At 39.2% G+C, this 14284-nt stretch overlaps 1 protein-coding gene across 10 annotated transcripts in view; it reads left to right on the top strand.

The window, feature by feature from the left end:
- Window positions 1-14284, top strand: part of FGGY (FGGY carbohydrate kinase domain containing) — a 412479-nt gene that overhangs the window by 150608 nt on the left and 247587 nt on the right. For all 10 annotated transcript variants that reach the window (XM_041771241.1, XM_041771246.1, XM_041771243.1 and 7 more), the window contains one exon: window positions 8028-8143. In XM_041771241.1, coding sequence (XP_041627175.1) covers window positions 8028-8143 — 116 coding nt within the window. The remainder of the gene's footprint in view (window positions 1-8027; window positions 8144-14284) is intronic.

Raw genomic sequence — 14284 nt, 5'->3', positions numbered from 1 at the left:
AACCTTCTTTCAAAACTTTTATTGGAAACTTTACACAAGAAGGTTCAGTTATACTTCTAAATCATTCTTTGAGGGTTTCCACAGAATGTCCCAAGTGATCCATGAGGACGTTCCACTCTAATTTTAGTAACTCAGATGATTCTCATTCTCAGCTCTTTGTGAGCTGAGAACTGTTCAGCTCTTGGCCTTCCAGTCACCTCTCACCAGACCTCATGGAGCATCCATGTACGTATCTGCATCTTCATAGTTAAATATTTGATGGGACTCTGCAGATTTCAAGGACCCTCTTTCTGCATACCTACCTTCTTTTTGAAAGTCTGTGCCATCACAGCTTCCAGCCACCTCAAATTCCTTAGATCCTGATCTCAGTCTTTCTCAATTTTGTGACCCTGACTTGTTTTCCTTGGCATCCTTTCTGCTTTGTGGTCAGGAATAGGCTTCTTGGCAGAAAGCCAGAGTGATGTTAGGGCTCACTTCATTTGTTTCCTTCTCTCAGGGATCACAGTTCTGTGCTGCCTATTGTTCAAGGTCTGAGAGCAGTTGTGTCATCTATTTTTTTTTCCTTTTATGATTTCTTAAGGTTGGAAGTGGGGAGGTAAAATCCAGTCTCTGTTACTCCATCATGGTTAGAAGCAGAAGCTTCTATTATTGCTACTCCACTAAGAGTTTCTATCCTGACGTGGCCTTTAACTTCATCAAATACTTTTCTTTCTTCAATATAAGTTGATCATTTTTCTCTCCTTTAATAAAATACTGTAGCAAAATACATAAACCTTGTATTATTAAAATGTTTTGGAGTGTTGTTCATGATAAACTTTTCCCCCTCATTTTTTATATAAAATTTGATCATGCCTTGCTTAGAATTTTGTGCCCCCATTCATAATGTGAGAGTGGCCTGATTTTTGTTTCCAATACTATCTGCTTGGTTTTTGTAGTATAGTTATCCTAGTTTCATAAATAACTTGGGGATCATTTCTTCTTCTAGATTCTGAAATAATTTGGAGTGCTTTGTTCCTTGAACATTTGTTAAAATTTTCTGGTACAACCATACAGGCTTGAAGTTTCATTTGAAGGATGATTTTTATCTATTGGCTTATTTTTTTTCATGGTAATAAGTTTATTACGGTTTCAAGTTTTCTTGAGTCATTTTGGTAAGTTCTGTCTTTCTAATGAATTTCCCGTTCCATCTAAATTTTCAAATGTACTAGCATAATTTATTTACTTAATATCTTTTTTCTAGTAATGTCTGCTTTATCTGTAGTTGTGTCCCCCATTTTCATTCATGATATTTGTTATTTTTTTCCTTCTCTCCTTTTCCTTTTTTTTTTTTCATTTTTAAAATTTTATTTATTCATGAGAGAGACAGAGAGAGCAGCAGAGACATAGGCAGAGGGAGAAGCAGGCTCTACACAGGGAGCCTGATGTGGGACTTGATCCTGGGACCCTGGGATCATGCCCTGAGCTGAAGGCAGATGCTCAACTGCTGAGCCACCAAGGCGTCCCCCTTCTCTCCTTTTCCTTCCTCAGTTTTACCAGAGGATTTTTTGCTTGTTTATATTGTCTTTTCCTCTAACCATATTTTGGCTCTTTTGATTGCCTGAGTTTTATCTTGTTATGTTTTATCTTTTGTATGCTTTTATCTTTACTACTCCTTTTGATCTTTTCTTTCAATTTAATCTATTTTTGTTTTTCATAATTTCTTAAATTATCTGCTTTGGTTATTAATTTTCAGACATTTTTCATTTCTAATAAAAACTTTTAAACTGAGAATTTCTCTGTAAATACCATGTTGCCTATCTAGTCTCTGTTTGTATCATAAAATGGTCTCCCTCTCTCTCCCCTACATGAGCATGTAGAGTTGAGCTTATAAATTGTATTTGAGCCCTTTAATTCCTCAGTACTCATATTAATTGTTATCCTTTTGGTTTATTTGTTTCCTTAAATTCTGAAAGTACAGTAAAATCTTTTAAATAAATCCTCTTTTCACGTGCCTTTTTTTTTTAAATCTGGGAGCTCTCATATATTTCACATTATGTTGTTCATTCATAAAATATAATGAACAGTAATATTCAACAGGATTGAGAATTTTGTAATTATGTAATACTCCTCTTAGTCTTGGCTAATATTTTTGATCTTATGTTCTACTTTGATATTTAAATTGTCATATTAAAAATTGTATTTATTTCTTTGTTGACCTTTTGTAAAAAAGATTTATTTATTTATTTTCAAGAGCAAGAACAAAGGGTGGGGAGGAGCAGAAGGAGAGAGAGACAGAGTTCCAAGCAGACTCCATGCTGAGTGTGGAGACCAGTGAGAGGCTCAGTTTCATGACCCTAACCTCAGGACCTGAGCCTAAACCAAGAGTCTAATGCTTAACCAACTGCACCACCCAGGTGCCCCTCTTTGTTGACCTTTTTATAAAAAATATTTTTATCACATTAAAAAAATCTACATTGTAAAGAAGATATAACTCAATTTTAACACCAGTGTGATTATTATTACTATCTTTTGACCACTTGTTGCATTCAGCCCATTCACATTTGTTTTCATAACTGAAATAAATGACTTTATTCTTTCCATATTTTTATTTTCTATTTATATTACATTACGATCTTTGCCTTTCCCTATTGATTGGTTTAATCTGGTTACACTGACTTCTTAACTTTATTCTTTTTTATTCTTGTTATTTTGAGAATTCTACTAAGCTTTTTTGCCTCTGTTAGAAATTTCTTTTTCATTCCGTACACTAAACTTCTGTTCTTCCCTAGTGTACATACGCATGCATGTGCATAGTGCTCCTATGTACCCCTTCTTCAGTTTCTGACTCTTATGTTTTGCTAACAGTATTTTCACTTCCAGGTCATTAATAGATTTTTCCTTCTAATATAGCAGGAAAACTTAGTATTACAAATTCCTGTTTACGTCATTTATCATCATCTATGTAGATTTAAATATATGTGTATGTGTGTGTGCACACATGTGGAGAGAGAGTGAATATCAGTGCTCACCACCACTGGTTCCTCTAGTCTTTGATGTCTCTTATGTGAATCACTTGTCTTTTTGGTTAAGTTCATTATCAAGTATTGTCCTCAGAGCACGTATATGGGAAGTTTGCTTTTTGAGTCCTTGCATGTTGAAAATGTTTTTCTTCTGCCCTGACAGCTGAATAATATTTTGTCTGGGCATAGGATACTTGGATCATTTTTCTTAATAGTCTGTACATTGTTCCACTGTCTTCTACATTCCAGAGATGTAGATGAGAATTCCTTAGCTAGTCTGAATCTCTTGCCTTTGCAAGGAACTTACTCTTTCTGTCTGGAAGCTTGTATAATTTTCTGTTTATGCTTGAAATTCAAGTATTTCCTGGATTCACTTCCTGGACTTAATGAGAGTTTTAATCTACAAGCTTAAATCTTGCTTCAGCTCAGTGCTCAGTATATTAAAAAAAAAATACTGTATTCATTTAATTATAGCATCTCTTTCATCTTTTGTGTGTGTGTGTGTGTGTGTGTGTGTGTGTGTATGGTTTTTTTTAAATTTTTTCCTTTTCTCTCTTGAAAAAGAAATCCTAACCAGAAATCTAGTTATTCTCATGTTGCACTGCTGGATCTGCTCTCCACGCCTCTTCTTTCTTCCCTCATCATTTCTCTCTTTATGTCTTTCCTCTGGGTAGTTATGATATGTTGTTCATTTCATCTTCCAGATCATTAATTTGAATTTCAACAGTGCTGGTGATTTTTTTCTTTCTTTCTTTCTTTCTTTCTTTTTAGTTCTTCTGCAGAAAATTTTATTTTTATTTTATTTTTAAAAATATTTTATTTATTTATTCATGAGAGACACAAAGAGAGGCAGAGACACAGCCAGAGGAAGAAGCAGGCTCCCCATGGGGACCTCAGTGCAGGACTCAATCCCAGGACTCTGGGATCACCACCTGAGCCAAAGGCAGATGCTCAACCATTGAGCCACCCAGGTGTCCCTGCAGAAAGTTTTAAATTTAAAATTTAAAATCAGTTATTCTTGTTCGGAAAGTCTTTCTTGCCTCCTTCCAAACTCTTGCTGCTTCCCTTAGTAATGCTCAGTTCCTGTGGTTTCACCACCCTCTCTTTAGAGAGGCCTGCCTCCTCCACATGTTTTCTGATATCAGCTCTCACGTGAACTGGTCCCCTACATTAGGGTTTTTTTGTTTGTTTGTTTTTTGTTTTTCTGCCTGCTCATTGATTGCTGTTCTTTTGACTTGCACATGGGATTTTATAGTTTCTTCGGCATTAACAGATCTGAGAGCAGTGAAGGACAGCAGTTTCTGCCCTGGCACTCTGGCTCCAGAGAACAAGCAGCCAATAGCCTCTTTTCCCTGGGATAGCAGTCCTCCCTGGCTGCCTGTCTGTGGAACAAGTTAGCCTGCTACTGTAGCCCCAGTCTTTCACCATTCCCTGCCTGCAATTGTAATCCTACGAAGTACATCCTCCACCCCCCAAGGGGCTGCTGGTAGGGCAGCTTGCAGGATGGTAAAGTTGGGAGTTGCACACTGCTCACGAACACCTCAGGGAATGACAGAACCTTGGTCTTAAAAGAGGCCTCAGGGGCAAAGCAACCCTTTCCTTCTGCTACCTGTATCTTACTAAGGCAGCTACTCACTAAGATAAAATCATATTCTCTGTCCTGGAGATTTCGAGAGAACCTGTGGCCTCAGATGTACTCTCTACACTTTGCCAGTTCTGCTACTTTTACACATTCATATTGCCGAGGAGTTGATTTAAAGGGATCCATGGGAAATGGACCCTAATAGTGTTTGAATTATCCTGATGGAAGATGGAGTTGCCCCAGGCATCTGCACCTGGCAACTCCCTGCCTCCTGGGCTCAGTCATTTTCCATCAAAGCAGGCTCCCTGGCCATCTGTTTGAACTTGCTGTGAGGACTGAGACTTCACTCTCCTTGCCCTCACTGGGGGGAAAAATATACTTGGAATAACTTAGTTGTGCTATAAAGTATTGAGCTGTGTAACTATTAACCATTACAAACCACAACCAGTGCTCCATAGTTTAACACGATAATCACGTATTTGGCTCTTTTAGGCTGTGGTCTGCTGGGTGGTTCTTCTAGTGTTAGCTGAACTCACTGCATCAGGTCTTGATTGCCTGGAGGGATGTGTGATCCAGGCTGGGCTTGGTGGATCACAAGCATCTCTTGGAAGAGATAGCTCCACATATCTCTTATCCTTCTCTCCCCAGTGGGCTAGCTCCACATGATTTTCTCAAAGCTATGCCAGAGGTTCAGGAGAGCGAGCAGAAACATGTAATGCTTCTTGAAGCTTCGATTTGAAATCAGAATGCTGTCCTCCTGACTTATTCTTTTGACCAAATCCAGTCATGTGACAATCCAAAAATCTAGAGGTAGGAAAGGAGATCCTGTCCACATTGTGGAGATGGCAGGGAGTGAGGTAGCATTGCAGATTACATGGCAAGAGATCTGGAGGGTCAGAGATTTGGGGTCAGGAACTCAACCTGCCTCTGCTATTAAGAATGAGAATGCAGGGCAGCCCAGGTGGCTCAGCGGTTTAGTGCTGCCTTCGGCCCGGGGTGTGACCCTGGAGTCCCGGGATTGGGTCCCACGTCAGGCTTCCTGCGTGGAGCCTGCTTCTCCCTCTGCCTGTGTCTCTGCCCCCCCGCCCCCCGCCGTATCTCTCATGAATAAATAAATAAAATCTTTAAAAAAAGAAAGAGAATGTAGTATTTTCAAGTTAGAATGTTACCTCAAAAGAGAGAGCCATGAGTTTAGTTGGAGGTAGTATAGAGGTGCCTTTCGAACTAGACCATTATAGATGACCTGAAGTTTGCCTAGTAGATGAGAATGAGTGGAAAGAACAATAAGCAATTAAGACAGAGGGCAGAGTTAAGCAGTCAGATCAGAGGCATAGAATTCTGCACATGAATGGGGCATTTGGAGAGCAAAGAGTTGTTCTGTATGGTTGGATCATTAGAAATAATCTGTCTACACCATCTTCTGTTACAAAGCATTGTTCTTTGCAGTAAGCTCTCAGAGCTTCCAAATTTGGAATCCCAAGCATCCTGCCAGGAGGAATTAGCCTACTTTGTATTCTTTAGTATATGCTACATAGGTGACTACCTTCTATACCTCAAAATTTTAAAAAAAAGTATCTTTTAAGTAAGGTAAAGGATTTAGCATGTGTGTATTACATTTCTATTGGTGCTATCACTGCTTTAGGATATCTTTTCTGCCTAGCTCAGCTCAATGTGCTCTTCTGTCTACACAACAACTGAAAAAAAATCAGTAATGATCAATAACTTTGTTGGCTTTCAAAAGACATTTAGGTCTCACAATATGTTACCTCCATGGAGACTTTCTTGCTTGATATTTTCTCCCTTTCCTCCCACCGGGTTATATCAGATTCCCCTACTAACAGTTTTCATTTCTCTCTTTACCTCCTTTTTAGAACATTATTGTTAGTATATGATTTTAGGTGTGATTGATCAATTTCTGTCTCCCCCAGCTTATGTGTCAACTTCTATGAGAGCAGAGGACCGAGTCTTTTGCATATATTAGTTCCCTAGGGCATCACAATGTACCAGAGTTGTAGTAAATATATGAACGCTAAATATTTGAGTGGGTAAGTGAATCAGTGTGAATGATTGATTGAGATGCACCTAGACCTTGACTCTATATGATAATTTGTGTGTAAAACTGTGTGAACTTCCCAGGCTTATCACTTACCTGTAGTGAGGCAGACAGACCATATTCTTTTGTTAGTGCTGCCATTCACTCAGTATTCATTGTGGCTCAATGTGGACTAAATACTGGAGGTAGAGCTGAGCCGGGCTGGATCTACTTTGAAGGAGTAGCTGGAGTTAGTGGGAGAGCTAGGGGAATGAACAGGCAGAGACAGTTACTATGGTCATTGATAAGGCTGTGTCCAGGTTAAAACTTAGAGAAGAGGCTTTGGACTCCGCTTGTCCTTCACTGGGGCTTCTTGAAAAGGGACAATCTGACCTGAGTCATGAAGGCTAACTAGCAAATACTTAATAGTGAAGAACATTGTAAGCAGAATGAAACAAAGATTTCCGTGCACAGGGAAGTGAGAAATCAAGGCCTGCTACGGGAAACTTCAAATAATCCAGTTTTGCAGAATGGAGCAAGCAAGAGTGGGAATTGGCAAGGTGGGAATCTAGTGGTTGGTATAGTCATATTACAAAGGGTGTTGTAAGCCCTGCTAAGGATTGGACTTTTTCCTGAAGGCCATGAGGAGCAATTGAAAAGTATTATTCAGGGAGTGATATTATTAGGTTTTGTTTTATAAGGTTTGCTATAGACACAATAGGAGTATAGAAAGCAGTAGCACTATTGGGAAGATGTGTAAAGAAGCAGTTAATTACACAGCATTTTAAGGACTGTGGTAGAAGGGATGTTGCATGTTCCAGGAGCTCAGAGGAGGAGCACCTATACCCAGAACTGGCAACTCAGCCAGGGCTGAACAAGTGTTTGAGTTATCAGGGGGAGGAAGGTGGGAAGAATTTTCCAAACAAACAGAAGTAGGGCAAAGGCACAGAAATGTGCGAGGATTTTTCTTTTTTTTCCGGAAAAAAAAGAACTGATTTTTTATTGTCAAAGTATAGAATTCTAAGGGTGAGTGTAGGAGAAATGAAGCTGGAAAGTACCTTCCAGCATTGCAGCCTAACTCCTGTTAAAACATTGCTTTAGACTGGAGCTACCATATATATATATATATACCAAGCACTTTTTACATTTCTTTTAACCTTTTTTATTGAGAATTTTGAACATTCACAAAACAGAGTAGATCGTAAGCATCCATTTACCCATCACTCAGCCCCACAACCATCAACCCATGGCCAGGTACAAATGGAGTCTTTAGATTTGAACAGGGATGTATAATTACTTACTTTGGCTTATTCTACTTCTTTAACGCTACTGCAGCTATCTAGGTAGGTATTTGGCAAAATATAAAGGAAACCTGACTCATATTATTGGTTTTACCTCTCTTCTGTTTTCTTAGATCTCTCTGCTCCCTCGTGTGCAAATGGACATACTCTGCAGAGAAAGGCTGGGATGATAGCTTCTGGAAGATGATCGGATTAGAAGATTTTGTTGCAGATAATTATAGCAAAATAGGTAAAAACCAAACAAAATGAAAACATCTGGAGAGTAATTATGTGTGTGTGTGTATATATATATATATATATATATATATATATATATATATTAGGTTATTGTCTTTTTGTTTGTTTTTTATTTATTTATTTATTTTAATGAATTGAAGTACAGGGGGTGCCTGGGTGGCTCAGTTGGGTAAGTGAATGACTTTGGCTCAGGTAATGATCTCAAGGTCCTGAGATCAAGCCCTGCGTCAGGCTCCGCCCTCTGTCTCTGCCCCTCCCCCTGCTTATGCTCTCTGTCTCTCTCAAATAAATAAATAAAAACTTTAAAAGAAGTATTGCAGAAACTCAGCCCTGTTTTTCTAAGAGAAATGAGTCTATCATAATGGGTCAGCCATGACTAGTAGGCCTTTGTGTTGGGGCTCAGGAACTGAGTAGAGATATAGGCTGTGGAAGTCTGCATTGAAATATAAAATCATAGTCATTGAGGTAGGTAGAGGAAGACATTGGCATGGAGTAGCTGGGAAGAGCATAACTGGGGCAGTGGGCGGGGGGGGAGGGTGTATGGATTGTTTCCAATCAGTACTAGGAAAATGCTCTGTGAATTAGATTCAAGGAACCAGGTAAGGCCATGAACAGAAAGAAAAATATTTGAAGAGATAAAAATTAGAAGAACAGGAACAAGACAGAAACTATAACATGAGCCAGTGGTTCCTGCCTAAGGAAGTCCTAGACTTTCACTTTTATATGACTGGGTAATAAAGATGTGGGTGACTAGTAGGAATTGACTTGGTGAAAGAATTGATATGCTAGACACATATATGTAATGATGGTTGGCATTTTGAAGTTTAAGGTTTGCATGTTCATTTCACAGAAAGTTGTTGGTTTCCTATAGTTACTACTTGCAGTTGTAGTAAGCTGTCATCAGATAGGCAATTATCCCTAAATAAATAGAAATGTATTGTACTTAGTGTTTACGCTAAATGTTATAATAATAAAAGTGTAAAGTATGGTGGATTAAACAAGATGGAAGGTAATTCCCTTTTTTATAATAGAATAGAGGCAAGTTACTATCAGGCCAGCTCTGCCATTGTCACAACAAGGCCTCCAACCTTGGGTCCAAGTTGGTGACTCCACTTCTTATCAGTTCCCAGTCAGTGAGTGGGAGGAATGAAAAGGACCAGAGGAATCCATCCACATTCTTCTGGAGAGACCATAACATGGAGATGAGCCACATCATTTCTGATTGCATCCCATTAACCAGCACTTGGTCATAAGGCTCCACTAAGGTGCAAGGGTAGCTGAGGAATGTGGCTATGGGCCGGGTAGCCATGTGTCCATGCATATGGCCAGCTTAAACTTGGAAGTTGTGCTATTAAATATTGGTGAAAAACTGGTATCTGCTACAACTTCTGACTGCCCTTGGTAACTGAGTCATGTAGTAGATTATCTCAGTTCAATCTTTCTCTGGGGGAAATCCTCGTGACCCATCTATTAAAGGTCAAGAGTTTCAGGATAAAATCATCAAAGATTCAAGTAGCACCTATGCTACTCTGTTGTAAATAGTATAATTTGGTTGTCTATCGTCTTTTTAACTATTAATTGCTGAGTCTAGGGAAAAGAACAGTCAGAGTAGTATATAGAAAGAGCCATTCTGGAATTTCTGTGGCTCCCTTGAAATCCTGTCTGGATCTGAGCTGGAAGAGAAGGCGAAGAGCATGGGACCAGGGAAAAGAAGAAGAAAGCAAAGCAGCAGTCATTTGTCATCAGCTATATTCTGATTCCTTTGGTAGGTGGTTTATATACATTATCTTTAATTGGCCCTCACAAAAAATAAAAATAAAAAAATAATTGGCCCTCACAGACCTGTTGGTATAGCTATTCCCATTTTATGGATGGGAAAAATGGGATTCAGGTCCTTGTCCACGATTAAGGTATTAAATCAGTGTTAGAACTAGGGTCTCTAACGACACATTTTTCCACCAAAGCAGACTGGGATATGCAAAACTAAGGGAGCAGTTGTAGCTGTGTAGTTGGCCTCCAGTGGGATTATACAGTGGTTCAGTATTTAGCACCCAGAACCAACATCAGCTAGACTGGAACGAGTGTGCATAACTGGACAGGAGTAAGTGTGATGGGATCTCAGCTGATAAGTGGAGTATAACTTCAGAGGTCATGGAAAAGTATTAATACCATGAGTCGTATGATGGTTTGCTTTAAAATTCTGGATATTCTGCTATTTGGAAGAAGTAGCTTGGACAGCAACTGGGGAATAGCATTGATCTTTTATTTGGGGGCTGAGTGAGCCGTCTAGAGGCTGGCATGTTGGGACTCCTGCCAACCAGGCTGGGTTTTTAGACAGTGCTTCTTGCTCAACAGGGAAAGTAGGCATCCACACAGGAAGCTCATGCTTACCTAGAAGCTTCTGGAGGTCAGGAATCACTGTACCTTACCCTTGAGTCTTGGCATAGTGATATTGATAAAAATCTGTTGATGGAATGCGTAAGACCAAACAGTTGTTAGAATGGAGACAGATGGCAAGAGTTAAGAGAAAACTGTGGCAAAGAGTTGTCCTGGGTGTCTTAGTTCACTAGGGCTACTATAACAAAACACCATAGACTGAGTGACTTACAACGATGCAAATTTATTTCTCATAGTTCTGGAGGCTGGAAAGTCCAAGATCAAAGTGCCAACAAGGTAAATTTAGTTCTGAGGCCTCTTTTCTTAGCTTGTTGGCAGCTGCCTCTCACCGTGTGCTCCAGTAACCTCTTCTTTGTACATGTGCAGAGAAAGTGTGCACAAGAGAATGCTCACTGGTCTCTTCCTCTAAGGACACAAGTCCTATTGGATCAGGGCCCTAGCCTTTTTAAAAAGATATATTTATTTATTTTAGAGAGAGAGAGAGCATGCATGAGTAGGAGGAGGGGGAAAAGGGGGGGGAGAGAGAGAGAGAGAGACTCTTAAGCAGATTCCCTGCTAAGCTAAGAGCCCAACACAGGGCCCAATCATGACCTAAGCTGAAATCAAGAGTCAGACACTCAACTGACTGAGCCACCCAGGCACCACAGGGCCCTACCCTTTTGACCTTGTTTAACCTTAATTTCCTCCTTACATACCTTATTGCCAACTATAGTGACATTGGAGATTAGGGGCCTTCAACATAGGAATTTTGGGGACATAATTCAGCCCATAGCACTAAGATAGTAGTGCACTGGTCATTAGAGCTAAAGCAGAACCACCAAGTCCTGAGTCCCCAATCTGCTATTCCGTAGGTACCCCATGAACTTGCTGTCTTGATGGAGGACCATCAGGACCAAGTGCTAGGGGAGGGTCTCTTGTCTTGTAAATGAGGGGTGCTGGCAAGATAGGTCTAAAATCCTGAACCAGGAGCTAGAGGGTTTCTCATTCTCTCACTAATAAAGTTAGACAAATCTCTTAATGTTTCCATATAGTCTTACCTATGAAGGCAGCATTAATGGTAGCAATTAAAACTTACAGTTTATGCCTCTCAGACATGATACTTTTGCATTATAACCATTATCTTTGTAAATTTTTAAAACTGTGTAACAGAGTTGTTTCTATTTATCCTTTTCTACAGCTGAAGAAACCAAGGATCAGGAAAGGGAAAAGGGTTTAAATGATGGTCGCACAGTTTGCAAGTGGTAGCAGCAGAATTCAGACCCATGTTTGGATGATTCCAAATTCTGCTTTAACCATTTTTGCTATATCGACTTCCAGTTAATACTCGTTGTGTGCTTATGAATGGTAGGTGACAAATACTAACCCTGTTTCTCCTTCTATATTTCAAGCACATTTCTGTGTACTTTCCCATTCCTCGTTGCATGTAATTCTCACAATCCATGACAGAAGTAATGTTACCTTGTTTGTAGGTGAAATTTTGATAAATAATCTCCTCCAACCTCATGCAGAAGCAGTAAATGCTAAGTCAGGGTTGAAACCCTCCCAGTGGGAGGCCTTAGAAAGAGCTGATATCTTATGGGAATACAAACTTCAATTACTTTTGCCCTCCCCTCCCCCTAAATTTAGTTGTTCCTTCTGCATATTCTCATGGTATATTGACTCTATCTTAGTATAGTACACACTGGTAACCTATGTGTGTCTTGATCCTCTACTATACCATGAGTGCCTTGACATCAGGATTTTTACTAATTTACCTTTGTGTCCTCAGTCTTGGCCAGAGCATGGTATACTTTAGTAGCTCAATTACTATTTGATTGATTGGTAAATGAATAAATTGACTGGGATGGCTAGACCTGGTAGGTTGGCACTTTGCTTTTAAAAGCTACAGTGCTATTTACTGATTTTAGTAGTATCTTTGGTGACTTGGGTCCAACCTCCGCTCTGATTTTTTTTTTATTTTAACATCTTGGTGCTCCTCCAACCTCGACACAAAACCCATGTTTAATTAGTATATTAGGTTTGCTAATAGAGCAATACCTACAGGAAATATTCGTTAAAAATCCATAATGTTAATCTAGCAGAAAATTTCCAGAGTAACTTTATTAGATTTAGCCTGTTAAGTTAATGGATTTTTAATGGATGTCCTAAGGAGACATATCATTAACCAGAATATTGCCATTACATGAATTAAAACTTACCCATTCATCAAAATTAATTGTGTGATATTTCCTTTGATTTTCATTTCTGGTGACTTGAACTTATAGTTTCAGTATGATCCAAAAGTGGAAGATAGTAAAGAGGTTGTTAACTCTCAGTTGTGACTTTCAGAGATTGCTCTGGTAGATACTCCAGACATTCTTCAGTAATTTTTGTAACTATGAGAAATGAATCCCGGAAGCTTCCCTGTGAAGTGTTAAACATTTCCAGTGGACTCATTGCCCATCAAGATGCGGGCAATAAAGTGCAAAACCTTTTAGCAGATTTGAGCAGAGCTTCATGGATTTGAGCATTAATACAATTACCATAATTTGCTCCATGTGGAGCTTTTAGCCAAGTCTTTACCAGCCTTCCTGGGCTCGTGCAGTAAATAAATGCTTTCCCCGAAAACTGAACACCTCAGCAGCTGATGGTCTTACAGAGGGATATTTATGAAATAAATTATTGATGAAATGTAAGTTAAGGATCAAATGCAATATTTATATGGTGCATTTGAAGGACAGGGAAGAAATTTACAATGTTTTAAGTAACTTACATGCAGATTTTCAAAGCTAAAATGTTACTACCTAATGCCTTCTCTCAAGGAGCTATTTGGATGGTTTGGGGAACATTATACAAAGTAAGGTGAAAAACAGTTTTGTGAATCAAAAGAATACTGTAGACATTTCTTCTATACTTCTATGCAATTGACACTATACTAATGAAACTGTTTAATGTTCAGAGTTGATGGGAAACCCAGTGTCTTGCAGGAATCATCTACCCATAGTCCAATAAAACGATCTGTGCCAATAAATGTTGACCTTCAGTTCCATGTGAATCATCCTCAAGTCACCCATCTAATCCTACATATCTATCAAAAGCAAACAGGGAGGAAGAGAACAGCAGGAAGAAAGGACCGTTAGGAAGATGAGCAGCATCCCACCTGCTCTCATCCATTATCCAGGCTTTCTTTCAGCATGTCCTAATTGCCTTTTAACTTCCTGGGAAGAGTGCTTCACTATGTTACTAGGGCAGGCCACTTCATGGAAACTCAGGTGCACAACATGGCTGAAATACAGAATGGTTTTTTGCATTATAGAAAGAGCTTTGTTATGTACAAGAGTGCAGGGTGCTAGCTTCCAGATCATGCATTATGTGGGGTCAGGCAAACCAGGCAAAGAAGAGACTTACAAGCTCAGGTAGAAGGAGTTACTAACTGTTAAGTGAGAGGCAAAGTTGAAGATAACAGCATGTATGAAGGAAGACTGTTCCCTAATGGGAGGAAGGCTATTATTTTTAACCTCCTCTCTCTCTGCAAGACTGAATTTTAGGCACAGGGCGCTGGCTACTATCTGACACATAATACATATTGACAAAATACTTGGTGAATGAGTGAATATATGTTTGAATGGAGGATTTGATAAACAATTCCTTTTTTGGCCTCAATTGTCCAAAATACTTAATACACTCTCCATAAATTGTTTTGAATTATATGACATTACTAGGTGACAGACTGATTTCATTTCATAATTTTGGTGCT

This window comes from Vulpes lagopus, chromosome 10, assembly GCF_018345385.1.
Source record: "Vulpes lagopus strain Blue_001 chromosome 10, ASM1834538v1, whole genome shotgun sequence".
Lineage (NCBI taxonomy): Eukaryota > Metazoa > Chordata > Mammalia > Carnivora > Canidae > Vulpes > Vulpes lagopus.
Note: the sequence above shows the minus strand (reverse complement) of the source record. Positions and strands in the feature narration are given on the sequence as shown.